The sequence below is a fragment of the Phyllobates terribilis genome, unplaced genomic scaffold, assembly GCF_046119375.1.
Source record: "Phyllobates terribilis strain yellow unplaced genomic scaffold, ASM4611937v1 Scaffold_335__1_contigs__length_2066515, whole genome shotgun sequence".
NCBI classification, from domain to species: domain Eukaryota; kingdom Metazoa; phylum Chordata; class Amphibia; order Anura; family Dendrobatidae; genus Phyllobates; species Phyllobates terribilis.
The window spans coordinates 746780-772122 of record NW_027363095.1 but is presented as its reverse complement, the minus strand read 5'-3'; the positions used below and the strand labels follow the sequence as shown (position 1 = coordinate 772122).

General features: G+C 46.7%; 2 protein-coding genes across 2 annotated transcripts in view; one reads left to right on the top strand and one right to left on the bottom strand.

Annotated features, from left to right (window-relative positions):
- Window positions 1–25343, bottom strand: part of LOC141221830 (gastrula zinc finger protein XlCGF66.1-like) — a 344164-nt gene that overhangs the window by 277417 nt on the left and 41404 nt on the right. The window lies entirely within an intron of this gene.
- LOC141221823 (uncharacterized) lies at window positions 49–25343 on the top strand. Its single transcript, XM_073666587.1, has 7 exons — window positions 49–138; window positions 19902–20060; window positions 20190–20369; window positions 20453–20576; window positions 20660–20757; window positions 20955–21045; window positions 24085–25343. Exons 2-7 carry the CDS (start codon window positions 19968–19970, stop codon window positions 25104–25106), a joined length of 1608 nt encoding a protein of 535 aa, XP_073522688.1. The 5' UTR covers window positions 49–138; window positions 19902–19967; the 3' UTR covers window positions 25107–25343.

The window sequence follows — 25343 nt, the reverse complement described above, 5'->3', positions numbered from 1 at the left end:
ACAACCAGCACAGCAGAGTCCTGCATCCACTGAGGCCCCTGATCATGTGACCCTTGACTCCTCCCCTCCTGTGACCTCATCACAGCTCCTGTGCGCACAGAGCAGCCATATATGTGGAGGCGGCTCTGCAGGTTGGAGGTATGTGGAGACCCCATTACTGGGCGCAGGGGGCATTAACCGCTTCAGCACGGAGACTCTTTTGGGGTCTTGTGTTGCCCCTTTATAAGAATCATAAGGTTTTTGTTCTGTTTCCTGTAATAGATACATACGACCCAACTATGGAGACAGGAAGGGAGGAAACGTATTGTTCTCATAGTACAGGACCCCTTTACTGACCCCACAGTGTAATGCCCCCATTATGCCCCTTATGCAGGATGTATGATGCCCCCACACAGTGTAATGCCCCTTATGCAGTATGTATGATGCCCCCCACACAGTGTAATGCCCCCATTATACCCCTTATGCAGGATGTATGATGCCCCCACAGTGTAATGCCCCCATTATACCCCTTATGCAGGATGTATGATGCCCCCACAGTGTAATGCCCCCATTATGCCCCTTATGCAGGATGTATGATGCCCCCACATAGTGTAATGCCCCCATTATGCCCCTTATACAGAATGTATGATGCCCCACACACAGTGTAATGCCCCCATTATGCCCTTTATGCAGTATGTATGATGCCCCCACACAGTGTAATGCCCCCATTATGCCCTTTATGCAGTATGTATGATGCCCCCACACAGTGTAATGCCCCCATTATGCCCCTTATGCAGGATGTATGATGCCCCCACACAGTGTAATGCCCCCATTATGCCCCTTATGCAGGATGTATGATGCCCCCACACAGTGTAATGCCCCCATTATGCCCCTTATACAGAATGTATGATGCCCCACATACAGTGTAATGCCCCCATTATGCCCTTTATGCAGTATGTATGATGCCCCCACACAGTGTAATGCCCCCATTATGCCCCTTATGCAGGATGTATGATACCCCCACACAGTGTAATGCCCCCATTATGCCCCTTATGCAGGATGTATGATGCCCCCACACAGTGTAATGCTCCCATTATGCCCCATGCAGGATGTATGATGCCCCCACACAGTGTAATGCCCCCATTATGCCCCTTATGCAGCATGTATGATGCCCCCACACAGTGTAATGCCCCTTATGCAGGATGTATGATGCCTCCATTATGCCCCTTATTCAGTATGTATGATGCCCCCCTTACAGTGTAATGCCCCCATTATGCCCCTTATACAGTATGTAAGATGCCCCCACACAGTGTAATGCCCCCATTATGCCCCTTATGCAGGATGTATGATGCCCACACACAGTGTAATGCCCCCATTATGCCCCTTATGCAGGATGTATGATGCCCCCCCACATTATAATGCCTCCATTATGCCCCTTATGCAGGATGTATGATGCCCCCACACAGTGTAATGCCTCCATTATGCCCCTTATGCAGGATGTATGATGCCCCCACACAGTGTAATGCCCCCATTATGCCCCTTATGCAGCATGTATGATGCCCCCACACAGTGTAATGCCCCCATTATGCCACTTATGCAGGATGTATGATGCCCCCACACAGTGTAATGCCCCCATTATGCCCCTTATGCAGGATGAATGATGCCCCCACACAGTGTAATGCCCCCATTATGCCCCTTATGCAGGATGTTTGATGCCCCCACACAGTGTAATGCCCCCATTATGCCCCATGCAGGATGTATGATGCCCCCACACAGTGTAATGCCCCCATTATGCCCCTTATGCACGATGTATGATGCCCCCACACAGTGTAATGCCCCCATTATGCCCCTTATGCAGCATGTATGATGCGCCCACACAGTGTAATGCCCCCATTATGCCCCTTATGCAGGATGTATGATGCCCCCACAGTGTAATGCCCCCATTATGCCCCTTATGCAGGATGTATGATGACCCCACAGTGTAATGCCCCCATTATGCCCCTTATGCAGCAAATATGATGCGCCCACACAGTGTAATGCCCCATTATGCCCCTTATGCAGTATGTATGATGCCCCCACACAGTGTAATGCCCCCATGATGCCCCCACACAGTGTAATGCCCCCATTATGCCCCTTATACAGGATGTATGATGCCCCCCACACAGTGTAATGCCCCCATTATGCCCCTTATGCAGGATGAATGATGCCCCCACACAGTGTAATGCCCCCATTATGCCCCTTATGTAGGATGAATGATGCCCCCACACAGTGTAATGCCCCCATTATGCCCCTTATGCAGGATGTATGATGCCCCCCACAGTGTAATGCCCCCATTATGCCCCTTATGCAGGATGTATGATGCCACCCACAGTGTAATTCCCCCATTATACCCCTTATGCAGTATGTATGATGCCCCACACAGTGTAATGCCCCCATTATGCCCCTTATGCAGGATGTATGATGCCCCCCACAGTGTAATGCCTCCATTATGCCCCATGTATGATGCCCCCATACAGTGTAATGCCCCCATTATGCCCCTTATGCAGGATGTATGATGCCCCCCACAGTGTAATGCCTCCATTATGCCCCTTATGCAGTATGTATGATGCCCCCACACAGTGTAATGCCCCCATGATGCCCCCACACAGTGTAATGCCCCCATTATGCCCCTTATACAGGATGTATGATGCCCCCCACACAGTGTAATGCCCCCATTATGCCCCTTATGCAGGATGTATGATGCCCCCCACACAGTGTAATGCCCCCATTATGCCCCTTATGCAGGATGAATGATGCCCCCACACAGTGTAATGCCCCCATTATGCCCCTTATGTAGGATGTATGATGCCCCCACACAGTGTAATGCCCCCATTATGCCCCTTATGCAGGATGTATGATGCCCCCCACAGTGTAATGCCTCCATTATGCCCCATGTATGATGCCCCCATACAGTGTAATGCCCCCATTATGCCCCTTATGCAGGATGTATGATGCCCCCCACAGTGTAATGCCTCCATTATGCCCCTTATGCAGTATGTATGATGCCCCCACACAGTGTAATGTCTCCATTATGCCCCTTATGCAGGATGTATGATGCCCCCCCACAGTGTAATGCCTCCATTATGCCCCTTATGCAGTATGTATGATGCCCCCACACAGTGTAATGTCTCCATTATGCCCCTTATGCAGGATGTATGATGCCCCCCACACAGTGTAATGCCCCCATTATGCCCCTTATGCAGGATGAATGATGCCCCCACACAGTGTAATGCCCCCATTATGCCCCTTATGTAGGATGTATGATGCCCCCACACAGTGTAATGCCCCCATTATGCCCCTTATGCAGGATGTATGATGCCCCCCACAGTGTAATGCCTCCATTATGCCCCATGTATGATGCCCCCATACAGTGTAATGCCCCCATTATGCCCCTTATGCAGGATGTATGATGCCCCCCACAGTGTAATGCCTCCATTATGCCCCTTATGCAGTATGTATGATGCCCCCACACAGTGTAATGTCTCCATTATGCCCCTTATGCAGGATGTATGATGCCCCCCCACAGTGTAATGCCCCCGTTATGCCCCTTATGCAGGATGTATGATGCCCCCCACAGTGTAATGCCCCCATTATGCCCCTTATGCAGGATGTATGATGCCCCCACAGTGTAATGCCCCCATTATGCCCCTTATGCAGGATGTATGATGCCCCCACACAGTGTAATGCCCCCATTATGCCCCTTATGCAGGATGTGTAATGCCTCCATTATGCCCCTTATGCAGTATGTGTGATGCCCCCCACAGTGTAATGCCTCCATTATGCCCCTTATGCAGTATGTATGATGCCCCCACACAGTGTAATGCCCCCATTATGCCCCTTATGCAGTATGTATGATGCCCCACACAGTGTAATGCCCCCATTATGCCCCTTATGCAGTATGTATGATGCCCCACACAGTGTATTGCCCCCATTATGCTCTTTATGCAGTATGTATGATGCTGTAACACTGTGTAATGCCCCCATTATGCCCCTTATGCAGGATGTATGATGCCCCCCACAGTGTAATGCCCCCATTATGCCCCTTATGCAGGATGTATGATGCCACCCACAGTGTAATTCCCCCATTATCCCCCTTATGCAGTATGTATGATGCCCCACACAGTATAATGCCCCCATTATGCCCCTTATGCAGGATGTATGATGCCCCCCACAGTGTAATGCCTCCATTATGCCCCTTATGCAGTATGTATGATGCCCCCCACAGTGTAATGCCTCCATTATGCCCCTTATGCAGTATGTATGATGCCCCCCACAGTGTAATGCCTCCATTATGCCCCTTATGCAGTATGTATGATGCCCCCACACAGTGTAATGCCCCCATTATGCCCCTTATGCAGGATGTATGATGCCCCCCCACAGTGTAATGCCTCCATTATGCCCTTATGCAGGATGTATGATGCCCCCACACAATGCAATGCCCCCATTATGCCCCTTATGCTGGATGTATGATGCCCCCACAGTGTAATGCCCCCATTATGCCCCTTAAGCAGGATGTATGATGCCCCCACACAGTGTAATGCCCCCATTATGCCCCTTATGCAGGATGTATGATGCCCCCCACAGTGTAATGCCTCCATTATGCCCCTTATGCAGTATGTATGATGCCCCCACACAGTGTAATGCCCCCATTATGCCCCTTATGCACGATGTATGATGCACCCACACAGTGTAATGCCCCCATTATGCCCCTTATGCAGGATGTATGATGCCCCCACAGTGTAATGCCCCCATTATGCCCCTTATGCAGTATGTATGATGCCCCCACACAGTGTAATGCCCCCATCATGCCCCCACACAGTGTAATGCCCCCATTATGCCCCTTATACAGGATGTATGATGCCCCCCACACAGTGTAATGCCCCCATTATGCCCCTTATGCAGGATGAATGATGCCCCCACACAGTGTAATGCCCCCATTATGCCCCTTATGTAGGATGTATGATGCCCCCACACAGTGTAATGCCCCCATTATGCCCCTTATGCAGGATGTATGATGCCCCCCACAGTGTAATGCCCCCATTATGCCCCTTATGCAGGATGTATGATGCCACCCACAGTGTAATTCCCCCATTATACCCCTTATGCAGTATGTATGATGCCCCACACAGTGTAATGCCCCATTATGCCCCTTATGCAGGATGTATGATGCCCCCCACAGTGTAATGCCTCCATTATGCCCCATGTATGATGCCCCCATACAGTGTAATGCCCCCATTATGCCCCTTATGCAGGATGTATGATGCCCCCCACAGAGTAATGCCTCCATTATGCCCCTTATGCAGTATGTATGATGCCCCCACACAGTGTAATGCCTCCATTATGCCCCTTATGCAGGATGTATGATGCCCCCCCACAGTGTAATGCCTCCATTATGCCCCTTATGCAGGATGTATGATGCCCCCACACAGTGCAATGCCCCCATAATGCCCCTTATGCTGGATGTATGATGCCCCCACAGTGTAATGCCCCCATTATGCCCCTTATGCAGGATGTATGATGCCCCCACACAGTGTAATGCCCCCATTATGCCCCTTATGCAGGATGTGTAATGCCTCCATTATGCCCCTTATGCAGTATGTATGATGCCCCCCACAGTGTAATGCCTCCATTATGCCTCTTATGCAGTATGTATGATGCCCCCACACAGTGTAATGCCCCCATTATGCCCCTTATGCAGTATGTATGATGCCCCACACAGTGTAATGCCCCCATTATGCCCCTTATGCAGTATGTATGATGCCCCACACAGTGTATTGCCCCCATTATGCTCCTTATGCAGTATGTATGATGCTGTAACACTGTGTAATGCCCCCATTATGCCCCTTATGCAGTGTGTATGATGCCCCACACAGTGTAATGCCCCCATTATGCCCCTTATGCAGGATGTATGATGCCCCCACACAGTGTAATGCCCCCATTATGCCCCTTATGCCTGATGTATGATGCCCCCCACAGTGTAATGCCTCCATTATGCCCCTTATGCAGTATGTATGATGCCCCCACACAGTGTAATGCCCCCATTATGCCCCTTATACAGTATGTATGATGCCCTACACAGTGTAATGCCCCCATTATGCCCCTTATGCAGGATGAATGATGCCCCCACACAGTGTAATGCCCCCATTATGCCCCTTATGCAGGATGTATGATGCCCCCACACAGTGTAATGCCCCCATTATGCCCCTTATGCAGGATGTATGATGCCCCCCACAGTGTAATGCCCCCATTATGCCCCTTATGCAGGATGTATGATGCCACCCACAGTGTAATTCCCCCATTATGCCCCTTATGCAGTATGTATGATGCCCCACACAGTATAATGCCCCCATTATGCCCCTTATGCAGGATGTATGATGCCCCCACACAGTGTAATGCCCCTTATGCCGGATGTATGATGCCCCCCACAGAGTAATGCCTCCATTATGCCCCTTATGCAGTATGTATGATGCCCCCACACAGTGTAATGCCCCCATTATGCCCCTTATGCAGTATGTATGATGCCCTACACAGTGTAATGCCCCCATTATGCCCCTTATGCAGGATGAATGATGCCCCCACACAGTCTAATGCCCCCATTATGCCCCTTATGCAGGATGAATGATGCCCCCACACAGTGTAATGCCCCCATTATGCCCCTTATGCAGGATGTATGATGCCACCCACAGTGTAATTCCCCCATTATGCCCCTTATGCAGTATGTATGATGCCCCACACAGTATAATGCCCCCATTATGCCCCTTATGCAGGATGTATGATGCCCCCACACAGTGTAATGCCCCCATTATGCCCCTTATGCAGGATGTATGATGCCCCCCACAGTGTAATGCCTCCATTATGCCCCTTATGCAGTATGTATGATGTCCCCCCACAGTGTAATGCCCCCATTATGCCCCTTGTGCAGGATGTATGATGCCCCCCACAGTGTAATGCCTCCATTATGCCCTTATGCAGGATGTATGATGCCCCCACACAGTGTAATGCCCCCATTATGCCCCTTATGCTGGATGTGTAATGCCCCCATTATGCCCCTTAAGCAGGATGTATGATGCCCCCACACAATGTAATGCCCCCATTATGCCCCTTATGCAGGATGTATGATGCCCCCCACAGTGTAATGCCTCCATTATGCCCCTTATGCAGTATGTATGATGCCCCCACACAGTGTAATGCCCCCATTATGCCCCTTATGCAGTATGTATGATGCCCTACACAGTGTAATGCCCCCATTATGCCCCTTATGCAGGATGAATGATGCCCCCACACAGTGTAATGCCCCCATTATACCCCTTATGCAGGATGTATGATGCCCCACACAGTGTAATGCCCCCATTATGCTCCTTATGCAGTATGTATGATGCCACCCACAGTGTAATTCCCCCATTATGCCCCTTATGCAGTATGTATGATGCCCCACACAGTGTAATGCCCCCGTTATGCCCCTTATGCAGGATGTATGATGCCCCCCACAGTGTAATGCCTCCATTATGCCCCTTATGCAGTATGTATGATGCCCCCATTATGCCCCTTATGCAGGATGTATGATGCCCCCCACAGTGTAATGCCTCCATTATGCCCCTTATGCAGTATGTATGATGCCCCCACACAGTGTAATGCCCCCATTATGCCCCTTATGCAGGATGTATGATGCCCCCCACAGTGTAATACCTCCATTATGCCCTTATGTAGGATGTATGATGCCCCCACACAGTGCAATGCCCCCATTATGCCCCTTATGCTGGATGTATGATGCCCCCACAGTGTAATGCCCCCATTATGCCCCTTATGCAGTATGTATGATGCCCCCACACAGTGTAATGCCCCCATTATGCCCCTTATGCAGTATGTATGATGCCCCACACAGTGTAATGCCCCCATTATGCCCCTTATGCAGTATGTATGATGCCCCACACAGTGTAATGCCCCCATTATGCTCCTTATGCAGTATGTATGATGCCCCACACAGTGTAATGCCCCCATTATGCCCCTTATGCAGGATGTATGATGCCGCCACACAGTGTAATGCACCCATTATGCCCCTTATGCAGGATGTATGGTGCCCCCCACAGTGTAATGCCCCCATTATGCCCCTTATGCAGGATGTATGATGCCCCCATTATGCCCCTTATGCCGGATGTATGATGCCCCCCACAGTGTAATGTCTCCATTATGCCCCTTATGCAGTATGTATGATGCCCCCACACAGTGTAATGCCCCCATTATGCCCCTTATGCAGTATGTATGATGCCCCACACAGTGTAATGCCCCCATTATTTCCCTTTTGCAGGATGTATGATTCCCCCCACAGTGTAATGCCCCCATTATGCCCCTTATGCAGGATGTGTGATGCCCCCACACAGTGTAATGCCCCCATTATGCCCCTTATGCAGGATGTATGATGCCCCATACAGTGTAATGACGCAATTATGCCCCTTATGCAGTATGTATGATGCCCCCCACAGTGTAATGACCCAATTATGCCCCTTATGCAGTATATATGATGCCCCCCACAGTGTAATGCCCCCATTATGCCCCTTATGCAGTATGGATGATGCCCCCACACAGTATAATGTTCCCACGGTACCGCCTGAGGTCCTGCAGTTGGAATAATCCCTCTGGAGTTAGTTTTTCCTTTCCCTGCTCCCCTACATGTAGACCCTCGAGCATGTATACATGCATGTAGGGGAGCAGGCCTTACTAGATATCGAGGCTTTGTACAGTAATATACCGCATGAGGATGGTATCAGAGGAGTAAGATATTTCCTGAAATCGAGATCAGTAGAGTGTAGCAGACATAATGACTTCATGGACCATCTTCTAAAATTAATTCTTACTCATAACGTCTTTCTTTTGACAGGAAATACTTACCCGAGCTCAGGGGTACTGCGATGGGCAGCCCCTGTGCCCCCTCATTTGCTAATCTATTCCTGGGCTGGTGGGAGGAAACCAAAATACTCAGGGATGATTATAAGTGGTGGCAACCATATATTGGGGCACGATATAGATATATAGACAACATTTTTATCATCTGGTCAAGGACGAGTGAACAATTTCTTGAATTTGTCAGGGAACTCAATATCCATAGAGTGGGCCTTAGATTTATATCAGAGTTTAATTATTACCAGTTGCCTTTCCTTGATGTACCAATCAAGAAAGTACAGGATGGGAGCCAGGGCTGTGGAGTCGGTAAGCCAAACCTTCGACTCCTACTCCTAAATTTCCATGACACCATCTCCGACTTCACGACTCCGACTCCCTCATACATGGCTCATGTTTAAGTGATAAATTTACAGTAGGACACATTTTTCTCAGCTAAAAGTCTAGACTCTTAGATCAGGAATAAGAAAGACATTTATAGAACATTTCATAACTTTCCCAAATTCTTATGAAAAAATATTCCTCACAAACTGCATTGAACTATTGTACCCAATTTATTACATATTTTAGGCGTCGGAGTGGGTCCATTTTATACCGACTCCAACTCCGACTCCACCAAAATGGGCACCGACTCTGACTCCACAGCCCTGGTTTGGACCCTAGGGACACTCATCTACCATAAACTATTAAAGTGGGATAGCCACCACCCCATCCTCCTGAAAAAAAAACAAAAAACAATATCCAAGGGCCAATTTTTATAGTTGAGAAGAAACTGCTCTAATGTCACAGATATTAATATACAGGCAAAAGACATAAACACCAGATTCAGGGAAAAAGGTACCCACAGTACATTTTGGATTCTGCACGATTGTTTGCAGAAAAAGAGGAGAGAGAGACACTCCTACATACCTAACCAAGACGCCAAGAAAAATATGGGATAACACAAGTAATAGGAACTTGTGACAATCAGAGTGACCATATCTTTAATATCCTCAGAAAACACTAGGATGTGCTTGTGGCTGACCTGGACCTGAGGGTGCTGTGTGATCTACTCCCACAATAACTTTCAGAAAGGGTTGGTCAATTAGGGACCGTTTAGTGCATAGTTTCTAAAAAAAAACTGCACCCAAGGGGACATGGCTAGATAGAAGAATCTGTGGTTTATTTAGATGTGCAGAAAGTTGTACATGTAATTGAATGAGACCATGTAAATCTTTCTCGAGTTCCTCTACAGGTGAAACCTTTTTCCAGAGGGATTATTCCAACTGTAAAACCTCAGGACTTGTATATGTGGTCACATGCCTCTACCTCCTAGATTATGTATGCACGACCAAGAGGCAGTCTAAGAGGAGTGTGGAGGGGCATTTGGGCGAAATACGCCATAGTTGGGTGTCACGGGTGTGTCAGAGGTGACAGACAGTCGCCCTGCAGGGGTTTGCAAGAGATCTCCACATTTGGCAATGCAGACAGCTGCCTAGATGGGAGGCTGTGTTTAGGACCCAGATTCTACCTCAATTTAGTCTGGGTGTATATATACCTGGTGTGTCTATGTTGGCGTCGCCGGGTATACTCATTTCTACTTGGAACTTGGCTGAAGCAGCATCACGTCCTCTTTGGAGTCTTGAGGCCGTGTGCCCTGTTGGAGTTTCTTCTAAAGCGAAGCTGTAATTCCCCTGTGTTGTCTTCCCCTTTTGTCTTTAGAGTGCTAGCGGAGGTTGACTAGTGCTCATCTCCTTCCACCCCCAGCTATAGCCTTATGCCAGGGATAATTGGGCGAGGCATGTGATGGGCGACAGCTGTGGAGGCTGTATAGGGACATTAGGTAGAGACAGGGTGATGCTAGTCCAGTTTAGGAGGTCACCTCTTCCCCCTTTTCCCTAGTATCTGGGCTCCCTTTCCCTTTCTCCTCTGCATTGCACTCACACCTGGCGTGACTCTCTGCGTTGCACTCACACCTGGCGTGACTCTCTGCGTTGCACTCACACCTGGCGTGACTCTCTGCGTTGCACTCACACCTGGCGTGACTTCAGGACACCCCATTAGTGAGACACATGAACAGTGCACATTGAGGTGAAACAAGAGACATCTCCTTTTGCATCATTCAAGTGGTTAAAGCCAATGTGAGAGGTGGTGATCTTAATAGATGTATCGTCTAAAAGTAAAGTGAGTGGATTTCCAGACTGGATTCATTAGGCCGTAAGGGACTGAATGAGCAAATTTCCTATGCCTGTTTTGTATGAATACAGACCCATTCCGGATTACATTTTAGGATTTTATACTCTACCCATTGCTACTCCGTCCCCTGTGAACGAGGTTCACATTGTTTTACTTCATCAAGAGATCTGAGCTTCTATATCAGAATTATTTCTTATCAGTTATATCCCAATTATACTATTTAGTAACTAACAAGTGTGGTGTTCCTTGTGTATCTCTAATTATGCAATAGGGGTCAAATATGACCATTTAAGAGTATACTGTGGGCCACCATCCCATATATTTTGTAGTGATAAAGTAGATCCACATGCCGATTGCATGGTGGGAGGATGTACAATACTTATTTTTAGTCTCCCATGATACTGATCTCAGAGAGAGGATTTTTCTGTTGGTGGAATGCAATCCAATACCATATGCACTCCGGTGTGGAACGCCGACATCTGGCCATGCGCATTTTTGAACAATGATCCTAGATGGAATGATAACTGCGGGCATGCGCAGTCACAGGTACGAGTGGCGCGGCGGCAATCCGTTTATCTGGTGTTTCAGCATAAAGCACGTCACTTCCCGACATGCACACGAGGTGATGGACATTATCGAACCTCTAGCTCATGAGAAGTAGCGCAGGCGCAGTATATTATTGTAGACAGACTCTATTCTGTATATCCTGTGACAATTCACCTCTAGGAATGGGAATGAACCTCCTAGTCTGGGAGGGGTTTTGGATGAAGTGGGATATTTAAACATGGACACCTGGCTATTAGGCACACTGTGCTGAACATCATGAATTATCATCCCTCTATCAAGCCTCCTAATGAACCTGTTGGGAAAATGCATTGAGGCGGATTATTGAAACATTCTGTGAGTACCATACCCTTTCCTTTATACATATTGTAGGGGTTTTACTCACTGGGGCACAATGGGAGGAAAACAGGAGGCATGTTCTTAAATTTCATGTGGGTTTATTACTTCATAAACCCAGAAGCCAAACAGAAAAGCAAATAGCCTTTAGATCAGGCAAACAAAGTAAATGTCCTTAGCATGTCTCTGCTCAGCCAGGCCTGTGTGGCACACAAGCTGGGGTAGCGTCCAGTGTCCTGGCTTGGTCTGAAGACAAACATACACAGTAGGCCTTCTACCTCCAAACACACAGACCATGTGCCAAACAACAGCCTTCATTTTATAGGCTGTTAACCACACCCAAAGGTGAGGTATGTGGGTAGCTGGACCCGCCCATTCTCTCCTAGCTACCCGTAACCCGGCTGCCAGGTGCGCCAAACGATCCTCTTAGTACTTATGTGCCCTAGAGAAACACTCCGGGTTACATCACAGAGACCAGCCATCTCTGTGACACATACCTCCCATTGACTACTCGATCATTAGCCACCTTTCATACCCCCCCCCCCCTCTGCCTAAAGTCGTGGGCTTGACACCTTTTACTACCAGACAGGGGATTTTCGAGAGATCATCGGCATTACCATGTAGCTTCCTTGCTCTATGTTCTACAGGGAAGTAGGAGTCCTGTAGGGCTAAAAACCCGAGGGTGACTCTGGCATTTTTTCACTTTTTTTCCTCATCCATCGGAGTGGAGCATAGTCAGATAATAATCTGTCCACCGCACACTTTATAGCCAAGCGTTCCTGCTCTATGACCAAATAATTTTTCTCGCAGGAGGACAGCTTTCTACTCAGGTAGAGGACAGGGTGCTCCTCCCCTTGTATCTCCTGGGAAAAGACTGCTGCTAACCCGACATCTGAGGCATCTGTCTGGAGTATAAACTCTTTCTTGAAGTTCGGGGCAACCAGGACCGGTTGCCTACACAGAGCCAGTTTCATCTTTTGAAAGGATGTCTCCGCCGCTGCAGTCCACTTGGCCTTGGCTGATTTTGTCCCTTTAAGGAGGTCAGTCAGGGGTGCGGCCATCATGGCGAAGTTTGGGATGAATTTCCTGTAGTATCCCACGATTCCCAGGAAGGCTCTGACTTGCTTTTTCGACACCGGTCTCAGACAATTTTGGATTGCTTCTACTTTAGTATTTTGGGGTTTTATCTCGACTCTACCCACTACATATCCGAAGTACTTGGCTTCTTATTTCCCCATGCCACATTTCTTCGAGTTTATTGAAAACCCCACCTTCCTCAGAGCATCAAACACAGCCTGAATCTTTTCCAGATGACTCTCCCAGTCTGGACTGAAGATAGTATTGTCCAGGTATGTTGCGGCATATTTCTTATGGGATGCAATGATGCAATCCATAGCTCTCTGGAATTTTGCAGGGGCCCCCTGCAGTCCAAACGGCATCCGGGCATACTGGAAGCATCCGTCCGGCGTAGAAAACGCAGTCTTCTCTTTGGCTACCTGTGCCATGGGGATCTGCCAATATCCCTTCATCAGATCCAAGGTGGTTATGTGCCTTTCTGGCCCAAGCCTCTTGATCAGCTCAACGACGCGTGGCATTGGATATGCATCAAATTTGGAAACCTCATTCAACTTCCGATAGTCGTTGCAGAATCTCCACTCACCATTGGGATTTGGGACCAAGACGATCAGGCTCAACCAACTGCTCTTGAATTCTTCAATGACACTGAGCTTCAGCATACAAGCTACCTCTTTGGATATCAACTCTCGTCGGGCCTCAGGTATCAGATAGGGCTTCAAGTTCACCCGCACATGTGGCTCCGTCAGAGCCTTGTGTTCTATGACCCTTATGCAGCCCGACAATTCTGAGAACAGATCCCTGTTCTTCTGCATCAACTCCCGACACTGCTGTTTCTTGGCCTTCGTTAGCATTTCCGCTATTGCGACTCCTCCAACTTCACCTTTTAGTTTGCCCAGAAAGCATGGAGCTTCCACAGCCTCTCTGTCTTGCCACGGCTTGATGAGGTTGATGTCGTATATCTGGTACGGCTTACGTCGTCCCGGTTGATGAACCTTGTAGTTCAGTTCACCCACTTTTTCCACCATCTTATTTTGCCCTTGCCACTTGGCCAAGAACTTACTTTCCACCCTAGGAATTAGCATGAGGACTCCGGTCTCCCAGATTGAATTGCCTCACTCTGGCTGACCGGTTGTAGACTCTGGCATAAGCTTCTATTGCCTGGAGGAGATGTTCTTTTACGATGGGCATCACATTCACAATCCTCTCCTGCATCAGAGCAACGTGCTCGATGACGCTCCTGTGGGGCGTGAATTTGGCTTCCCAGATTTCCTTTGTGACATCTAGAAGACCCCGCGAATGTCGGCCATACAGAAGTTCGAATGGCGAGAACCCTGTAGAGGCCTGTGAAACCTTTCGGTTGGAGAACAACAGATACGGTAGGAGACAGTCCCAGTCTCTACTGTTCCTTTCTATGTCCTTCCTCAGTATACTCCTTCAGAGTCTTGTTAAACCTTTCGACTAAGCTATCTGTCTGGTGATGTTATACTGAAGTCCTCAGTTTGGAGATTTGGAGGGCTTTGCATAACTCCCTCATCACCTTACTCATAGAGGGAATTTCCTGGTCGGTGAGTATCTCCCTTTTGTAAGCCTGTTGGGGAAAAAACATGGACCAACTCACGGGATATATTCTTTGCGGAGGAGTTTCTCAGTGGAATCACTTCAGGATAGCGTGTGGCATAGTCCAGGATAACCAATATAAATTGATGCCCACGAGCAGATTCAACCAGGGGACTGACCAAGTCCATAGGAATTCTCTCGAATTGCACTTCAATAATGGGCAATGGCACGAGGGGACTTCAAAAGTGAGAGGTGGGGGCGGTTAACTGGCACGTAGTGCAAGACCTGCAATACTTAAATATTTCCCGGTGACATCCAGGCCAATAGAACCTTTGTAAAAGATAATGCCTTACCAACACCAGATGCAGCAAGCCTCCATGATAAAGGCGGGGCCAGCACATGTGCGAAATACTGATGCAGACAGCCACTCACTAACCTACCAATTCATGGAGGGGGTGGCTGTGTAGTATTATACATGCACACCGATGGAGTCTGCATAGGGCGCCAGTCACACAGATATGTGCGATGCACAGTTTCTGGCTTGCAGCTTGTTGATGACGCCCATACTATTAGATCAGGCGGGCTGCCCAGCACTATATACGTGCACCCCCACAAGACAGAAGCCCCAATTCATCCAGCCAACACTAAAGAGGCCTGGCTGCATCCTGCAAAAAAATGTGCAAAAAAGATGAAAAATAGTGTATAAGATAAATACACCACATGAGGTATTGGTCGATATTTTGGCCAAAATACACAAGCTCGCAACCCAAACGTCAAGGGTCCTCATACTTGCGAGCCCTAACACTAAACATTAAAAATGGTGAACATTGGACATAATTTCAAAAAACATCACAGTAAGGCTGTATTCCCACTATCCTTTTTTAAAGCGTTTCCGCAGCGGCAATTCCGCTGCAGAAACGCTTAAAAAACGCTTGGTAGAAGGTCTGCCATGTTCCCCAATGATAATCCCATGTGCTGTGCACATGCTGCGTAAATTTCCGCTGCGGATTATCATTGCGGAAAAATCCCCAGCACTACCAATTATTTTGCGTTAGCGCGGTGTTTTCGCCGCCATTGACTTGCATTGGAACACATGGAATCCGCATCATTGCATCTGCAGATGCGGAATCCATGCTTTTCAATGTGCTTATGGTACCCGGGTTTGGAGAAAAAGAGACTCTCCTCCGGACCCGGGTACAATAGAACCTGTAAAAAAAAGAATAAAATAAAAAATATACATTATACTTACCTTTTTTTACCTATTTTTTATTATTTACCATTCTTTCAGTCACCCTATATAAATCCATGCCGGTTGCATGGATTTATATAGTGTGACCAAGTTGTCAAGCACTTTCCAAGTGATGCTAAAATCGCTTGGAAAGCGCTTGACAACCCGCATGTGAACAATGCTTAACTTTCGTACAATCCTCATGCGTTTTTTCTGCCAGGGAGATGCAGAAACGCTCAGGAAAAAATCCGGAGCATTTCTGCATCGTGGGCACATAGCCTAAAAGATAATGCCTTACCAACACCAGGTCAGATTACCAATGCACTGCAGGATGCAGCAAGCCTCAATGATAAAGGACTGGCGCCCGTCCTATGCAGACTCCATCGGTGTGCATGTATAATACTACACAGCCGCCCCCTCCATGAATTTGGTAGGTTAGTGAGTGGCTGTCTGCTTCAGTATTTTGCACATGTGCTGGCCCTGCCTTTATTATGTAGGCTTGCTGCATCCTGCAGTGCATTGGCAATCTGACCTGGTGTTGGTAAGGTATTCTCTTTTACTGTGATGTTTTTTGAAATTATGTCCAATGTTCACCAATAGAACCTTTGCACGATCCGTTCCTGCGTTTTTTCCACTTCCAGATGTCCCCCCAAGAAATGTGAATGGGCCATGTCCAACACCTTCCGTCTAAAGGAGCCCGGCACTATTAACTGCTCCACACTCTCCTCCCTCACTTTCTTGACCCAGTACAACAACTCCTTACTCATCATAAAATGGGGAAACCTTGTGTCAGCCCCCAACTCCTGTGCAACCCCATTTATAATAGCGACATTATTAAAGGCTTCCTTCAGAGTTAGGTCCCTATGTTGGGCAGACCCAAAATTCTCGCTGGTCACCCCTAACTCTGGAATGGCAGACTCAGGGGGCACTACCTCCTCATCCCCCACAAGGACACAAAAAGGAAACCTGTCTGACTCTGGGTGTGGTGATACCTCCTTTAGGGTTAATTTTTTTTCTTATCTGAGCCAGCGAACCCAGAACCCTTCCCCCACAGATCCCAAAACAAACAAAAGTTCCAGCCTATAATAATAGGGTGCAACAAGTCCTGAACGACGCCGACCTCGTGGGACTCTGTACCGTGGGCCTTTTCAATGTCCACTCTGGCCCGTAGGGTAGTCTTTAGCATCACCATGAATGCACTGAACGCCGACTTTTTTCCCCAGGATCATTTGGAGAGGAAGGGTGGCCCTCATAAGGGTCACCAGGCTCCCGGAGTCTAGCAGTGCCGTTACTTCCCATCTGTTCACCTTCACGTGGCATGCTTGTGGCCCCTCGGTGGGTGGACAGTTCACACTGCAGGCCGGATAAGCATAATATGAACAACGTTGTCCTATGCTGCAGTCCATCGGCTCAAGGGTCAGGGGACTACGGGCGGCTATATGGTCTGGGCCGTGGCACCTCCAACAAACGACATCACCTGTATGGACCTTGGGCACCACCTCCCTCGTCCATTTGGACCTTGGAAGTCCCACCACCTTTTGGGCCTCCACCCCCTGTTGGGAACTCCAGTATGTAGTGGGCTGCCTTCCCAAGAAACCTTCAACTCCCTGGTATCTCTCGATCAGTCCGACCAGTTCACCCACATACCAGGGATCACCCTGGGCAACCCACGGCTGTATGGGCCTCGGCAGGGAGTGCACAAACCGGTCCATCACCACCCACTCTACCATCTGCGCAGACATTGAGGACTCTGGCTCAGCCACTTCTGGACCAGGTGCAGCAGGTCAAACATTTGGGACGGAGGTGGTTTGTTCCAGTGATACGAACCCGCTGTGCCCTGATAGTCATTGTCAACCCAAGCATGCGAGAATCTCAGTTTTTAGCTTGCCATACTCTTTGGCATCCTGCAAAGCTAAATCATAGTATGCCTTTTGGGCGTACTATGCAAAGCTAAATAGGGCGTACTATGCAAAGCTAAATAGGGCGTCCTGCAAAGCTAAATCATAGTACGCCTACTACGCGTACTTCTGGGGCTCTCGAAGTCAAGTATTGCGACAGTACCTCTGCCCACTGCTCTTGTGGAAATTTCTCCCTCTCGGTGACCCTTTGAAACACCATCAGGAAGGTCTCATCCCCCAGGGTCATTTTCTGCAAAGCTCGTCATGCTGCCTTCCGGACATGGGAGTCATCAGTCGGACCTGGGGTTGGAGCGCTCATCCTGTCCTGGATGGCGGTTGCCAGAAGCTGCATCTGCTGACGTTGTTTATGCTAGTGCTGCTGAATCTGCTGTAACTACAGCCTGTTGGTCTCCTGTTGATGCTGCTGCGACTGGACCAGGTGTTTAAGCAGGTCCTCCATTTCGTCTGGCGATGCTTGCTGGCTTGCGACAGACTTCACCCAGGGCATGCAGTCCATCCTGTAGCACTCATACATCTCTGCTGGGAACGCTGCCCGCAAGTCTAACACTAATTGTGGAGGTTTTACTCACTTGGGTGTGACAGGAGGAAAACAGGAGGCATGTTCCTTTAAAAGTTCATGTGGGTTTATTGCTTCATAAACCCAGAAGCCAAACAGAAAAGAAAATAGCCTTTAGATCAGGCAAGCAAAGTAAATGTCCTTAGCAGGTCTCTGCTCAGCCAGGCTTGTGCGGCACACAAGCTGGGGTAGCGTCTAGTGTCCTGGCTTGGTCTGAAGACAAACATACACAGTAGGCCTTCTCCCTCCAAACACACAGACCATGTGCCAAACAACAGCCTCCATTTTATAGGCTGTTAACCACACCCAGAGGTGAGGTATGTGGGTAGCTGGACTCTCCCATTCTCTCCTAGCTACCCGTAACCCGGCTCCCAGATGCACCAACCGATCCCCTTAGTGCTTATCTGCTCTTGAGAAACACTCCGGGTTACAACACAGAGACCAGCCATCTCTGTGACACATGCCTCCCATCGACTACATAACCATTAGCCACCTTACAATACCTTGATACATATCTGGTTTTATGATTACCCCACGGCTGATGAAAGGGAATCTGTCACCCCCTGGGACTTATCTGACCTCTAATATTGGCATACAAGCGATAGAAATGTGAATCTATACATACCTGTATGCCTCATATTAGAGGTCTGTTTGCTGAGAAATGGCTTTTTATTAAGTGAAGATTCTGATGCTTGCTGGCTGTGGGGTCGTCGGTGAAGTGGATTCCCGTTAATAAATACTCACTTAGCCCCATTCTTCGTGCAGATACTAATAAATCCAGGACCTATGAGATTTTTACCATATGATAGTTAGGGGTGTATCATCCATAGCAGCAGCCCACAGGGCCACTATGGTGCCCGTGAAAAAACACAGAATTTGAGCTTGGTTTAAGTTGGTATCCATGCAGCACATAAATGCATGTTTACTATGGCCATAAATTAGAAAAAAACTATAAGAAAAAAAATGATCATAAACCCTGCTGTAAATAAATAAAAACCAAAAGTGCATTTAAATAAAATAGGGTTCTTAGTAACACTGTTTTTGATCAAAAATAGCATCAAAGCTATCCCCCCATGGTAGAAGGAACCCATTCAGGATAGTCCTACTCTGTTTAATATTAAAAACTTTACCGTGTATCAAAGCCTCAAACTTCTGTGTGTGAATCAGACATGAGATCTAACGTGATAGAAGATTACAGTCCGGGGAAGACGGGAAACATTCATATAGACGGCCGGTGGAGATGTAGTCAGTGAAGAACTCTGGCTAAATATGTTTGTAGAATCGTAGTTGAAGATGAAGATTTCGTCATCCTCATGAAGTAGTTATTTCTCATGTCACGTGTAATGAATATATCCTGCAGTATTGCTAATGCCGATTGCAGTGTCGGTAAATGAGACGAGAATTAGCTTTATGAAAGATGAGTCTTTGAGAAACGTGTTCAGCTACAGACTCCAAGGAAGAAACTGCTTGTTGTCTGTGGCTTAAAATATATAGGTTTTATTACTAGATGTAAAGCAGAAAACTAAATACTGTAAAATAATATATCTCCTCATATGTTTCCCCTTATTATCTCCAGTAATTGTATTATTACACAATATCAGATCCTCTCAGTGAAGATCTTCTATTTAAGAGAATTTTCCTTATGGACCCATCAAAGACGGATATGGATAGAGACACGATGGCAGAGAGGATATTACACCTCACCCTAGAGATCCTCTTCCGGTTTACTGGAGAGGTGAGAGATTCTGATGACGTCACATTACATCATTCTTATCTATGGGAATAACAGATGGACAGAACTGGAGAGGTGAGGACTCTGGAAATGTCTGCAGTGAGATTTATTAATGTGTCTCTCCATAACCAGGATTACACAGTAGTGAAGAAGACCTCTAGTGAGCGCTGTCAGGACCCTGTGTCTGAGGGATGGGGAAGACCCCTGAGCCCAATCACGAGGCCTCCATCTCACCCCCTGATACATGAGGACATCAATGACCAGAAGATCCTAGAACTCGCCTACAAGATGATTGAGCTGCTGACTGGAGAGGTGACACTGCTGGGAATGCTGGGACATTATACTGTAACGCTATGAAAGGATCGGGGGGATGACGGTATCATTGTGTTTGTCAGGTTCCTATAAGATGTCAGGATGTCGCTGTCTATTTCTCCATGGAGGAGTGGGAGTATTTAGAAGGACACAAAGATTTGTACAAAGACGTCATGATGGAGGTTCCCCAGCCCCTCACATCACCAGGTAATAGACAGGACTAAATACACACGGCCTATAATTATCTGTATGTAAAGAATGAATTCAGTCCCTGTATGTGTTTCCTCCAGATCTATCCAGTAAGAGGACAACACCGGAGAGATGTCCCCATCCTTTTCTTCCACAGAACTGTAAACAAGAAGATCCCAATGTTCCTCAGGATCATCAGGTAGATGGAGAGAAGGTGTCCTGAGATCTCCCCTATGATGTGTAGACGGCTGTGAAGGTCTTGTGTTCAGTCTTGTTTTATCCACCAGTTTTATATGTTTTATACTCGTGTAATGAGAACGGTGGAGATGGCAGGATTAGAGCTGATCATAGATGTGACTTCTCATCTGTTTGTGACTTTTACAATATTTGTTTCAGGGTGAAGATCTCAACCATATTAATACTATAGAGGCATATGTAAGGGGTTATGAGCGGTGTAAAGAGGAGATTCCTACATATGACTACCCAGGTGAGTAGTAACCACTAAATGCAGAGAAGTCACAGATTCTTCTCAGTCACCGGCTGTGGCTGCTTTATCAGTGGTGTAGTCCGGCCGTATCACAATCGTGTGATCACCATTTTGTCTCTAGACCACAACATTCTCTTCCACCCAAAACTGTTCAAATGATTTTGGGCATTGAAACCCTTTTCCATAGAACTTACAACCTGGAGGATCTACCTACCCCCTGGGATTAGAAGACGCTGACCGTTACCTGCCCAGATCTGTAAACTACAAAGCCAGAAAATCACTTGAAAAAAATATTATGATGGGCCTGTAAGAGAAAGCGGAGGGTAATGATGCTGTTGGCTTCCTAGAACCCTGATATCTTATTGGATGAATCTACCTTCTCTCCCTTCTGTGCTGCTGAATGTGCTCATATGGTTCCTACAAGACCAGGTCCAGTCTTTCTGGCCAAACTTTACTTTTATGATCTACAACATTAAATGTGCAGTGAGGGCCAAGTGTGAATCTCTGTACAATAACAGCAGAGTTTCCCTTTATCCTGACTTTTCAATTTCTTTTAAAACCGACTAACTTCAAACAGGATTGTGATAAACTATACAGAAAACATGATATATCTCTAAGCTAAATTTAACACGCCTCAGCTCTGCACTATTATAAAAAGTTCTCTTTGAACGTCTAATATTTCTTCTTGAAACTCATCTGACAGAAAATATTGTCCCTTATGATAGTTTAGATTGCCAAGAGCCCCTGAGCTCCATACTCTAATTACCCCAGAGAGGTTTCACCACTAGTTACTCACTACTTACTGATGAAGACTGTTGAGTTTGATCATTTCAGTAGATGTGTTATGGTCTATACTCAGTTTTGACTATAGTAGTTAGTGACCAAAATACTCTGATTTAACCCCTTCCTGCAGCCAGTTTTGTGTTCCTATCTGAGCCCATTTTTCAAATCTGACGTGTGTCACTTTATATGGTGATAACTTTGGAATTCTTCACAAAGGATAATAGGAAACAAATGGACCTTACAAACTTCCAACTTCTCTTGAATCTGACAATACCCTATATACAGCTGTACACTACTGTCTGGGCACATGGCACGTTAAAAAGGGAAGGAGCGCCATTTAGCTATTTGAATGCAGATTTTGCTGGGATAGTTTGCAGACACAATGTATTGGGGACACTGTTCGTTGTCACCTGGCTGCTCAAAAGATGGCCACCACGAACAGGCTTGGCGCTATCTACTCCATTTTCCAGATCCCAGGGTTTGCCTTGCTCATCATCCTTTAACCCCTCTACATGGACTTGGACTTAGACAGAGACCCCCTAAGCTTGGGCCACAGTGTTACCTAATGTTCTGTGGTGTGAGATGCCAAGAAGAATAGTCAGATAGCCGGGTCAGAACATGGAGGTCAGAGAAAATACAAAATCACACAAAAGTAGTCAGTAAACGGGCCGAGGTCACAACAGGAATCAAATACACAAGCCGGGAGCTGAGCACAGAGGACTGAACCAGAGGAGAACAAGGCTGGATCTGGCAGCTTCCATCAATATGCTTCCAGCTTTAGTAGGGTGTGGTGCTCTCCAAATGGCTGAAGCAGGGAGCAGATTACTCCAGCTGGACAGCACACACCCATACTGCCAGACTGGATGGTACTACTGGTCCCAGGCACCCTAATCTTAGTGGCTGGACAGAGCCTGCGCCGCCCAGAGCTTCTGGTTCTGACGTCTCTTCCATCACCAGCGCCACCTGCAGGATGAATAAGGCGGCTTCTGGTGAGAGAAGCAGATGTCGCAGGAGCAGATCCCAGAGGAGATGGGACCCACCATTTGCAGAAGCCCTAATGTGACCAAATTGCAGAAAACTAGAGCAGGAGAAATCCCCATAAAGTGACTCCATTTTGGAAATTATAACCCTCAGTGAAATAATCTATAGGAGTAGTGACTATTTTGACTCCACAGGCACAGAAATTAGCGCGCAGTGGATGATGGAGAGTGAAAATTACAAATATATAATTTCATTACCCAACACATAGTGTCCAGATTGTGCTCCAGGAGACACACACCGTAAATTAAGTGGGTACTTCTCACTATAGTAATGCCAAATACATGGAGGCTAAATGTGGTTTGGGCGCACTGCAAGGCTCAGAAGCGAGGGGGAGATCTGACTTTGGGAGAGCGGATATTGCTGGATTGGTTTATGGAAGCCATGTTGCTTTTCAAAAGCCTTTGAGCCGCTAATAATGTGGAAACCTCTGGTTTTCCATTGACAGATGGTGGACCTGAGTGGGGACTTGTTTTTTGTGAGATGAGTAGACGTTTTTATTGATATTATTTTTGCCTACATAACATTGTTTGGTGGCTTTTTATTCCATATTTGGGAGGCAGAATGAACAAACAGTTGAACACTACGATCCACTGGTTCATTCTATGAGGTTTTCTATTAGACTGTGAACTGTTATTGTCTTGGTGAATAATGACGGCTAACATAGGTCAAAATTTTAAAAAAATCACAGAAAAAGATACAGCCTTACTAACACCAAATCATATAACAAATGCACTAGCAGGATGCAGCAGACCCCCATGATAAAGGGGGGGGGGTCAGCGCTGGTGCAAAATACTGGTGGAGCAACCACTCACAAACCTACCAATTCATGGAGGGTGTGGTTGCCTAGTATTAAAGATGCACACAGATGAAGCTTGCATAGGACACCAGTCACACAGGTAGGTGTGATGCACAGTGTCTGGCGTAGCCTATTGATGATGCCCATACTATTAGTTCAGGACGGCTGCCCAGCACTATATAAGTACACCCCACATGGACAGACACCCCAGTACACCCAACCAACACTAAAATGCTAGTGCATTTGTTATCTGATTTGGTGTTGGTAAGGCTGATTTTTTTCTGTGATATGTTTTCTTGGTAGATAATGATACTTTTACATAATGTACATTTTTGCAGAGAGTTTAAGTAGCAATATTCAACAATATAAATTTTAAGGATATGTTATTCATAAATAATAATTGGTTTTATTCTTGGCAGATGACTGTACCAGGAGATCAGAGGGACAGCTGACATCTTCAATTTTTAAATCAGATGATCTTGAGATCAAACAAGATACAATTGAAGTGAATGCCATTACTCCAGATATACCATCATCTCTTCACAGCAAAGATCTGTCATCTGATCATTTGAAACAGGTCCGGTCTTCTGATTCATTACCGACTACTAAGGAAAATCATAGTCACAAAATAAGCATTAAAAAACAAATTGCTCCTAAAGCAAAGAAGCCATTTTCATGTTCAGAATATGGAAATAGTTTTCCCCTTCAAAAGTCTTTTCTTAAACATCAAAGCATTCACACAGCAGAGAATAGATTTTTTTGTTTCAAGTGTTGGAAATGTTTTAACCAGAAATCAAATCTTGTTAATCACCAGAGAAGTCACACAGAGGAGAAGCCATTTTCTTGTTCAGAATGTGGAAAATGTTTTACATTGAAATCAAGTTTTATCAGACATCAGATAACTCACACAGGGGAGAAGCCTTTTTCCTGTACAGAATGTGGGAAATGTTTTAACCAGAAATCAGATTTGGTTAAGCACCAGAGAACTCACACAGGGGAGAAGCCTTTTTCATGTTCAGAATGTGGAAAATGTTTTATCCAGAAATCAGCTTTGGTTATACACCAGAGAACTCACACAGGGGAGAAGCCTTTTTCCTGTTTGGAATGTGGGAAATGTTTTATCCAGAAATCAGCTTTGGTTATACACCAGAGGACTCACACAGGGGACAAGCCTTTTTCCTGTTCAGAATGTGGGAAAAGTTTTAGCCAGAAATCAGCTTTGATTAAGCACCAGAGAACCCACACAGGGGCGAAGCCTTTCTCCTGTACAGAATGTGGGAAATGTTTTAACGATAATTCAGATTTTATTAAGCACCAGAGAACTCACACAGGGGAGAAGCCTTTTTCTTGTTCAGAATGTGGGAAATGTTTTGTGAAGAAATCATCACTTCTTAGTCACCAGAGAACTCACACAGACGAGAAGCCATTTTCATGTTGTTAATGTGGGAAATGTTTTACATGGAAATCAACTCTTAATAAACTTCAGAGAAGTCACACTGGGGAGAAGCCTTTTTCATTTTTAACCGAAAATTGTATCTTCATTAAGGGGTTTTCCACTACTAGGACAACTCCTTCTCATTCCTCATGTTTGGCCTTGTTAAAATAAAAACACTCATATGCACCTCCCGTTCTGGTGCCGTTCCATTGGTGTCACAACTCGAGTTCCCGGGGCTCACAC

Bases quoted from the DNA above. Each gene is read 5' to 3' on its own strand.
- LOC141221823 (XM_073666587.1), top strand. From the start codon at position 19,968: ATGGACCCATCAAAGACGGATATGGATAGAGACACGATGGCAGAGAGG. The intron at 20,061-20,189 runs GTGAGAGATTCT...CTCCATAACCAG, and splicing joins TCTTCCGGTTTACTGGAGAG to GATTACACAGTAGTGAAGAA. The intron at 20,758-20,954 runs GTAGATGGAGAG...TATTTGTTTCAG, and splicing joins ATGTTCCTCAGGATCATCAG to GGTGAAGATCTCAACCATAT.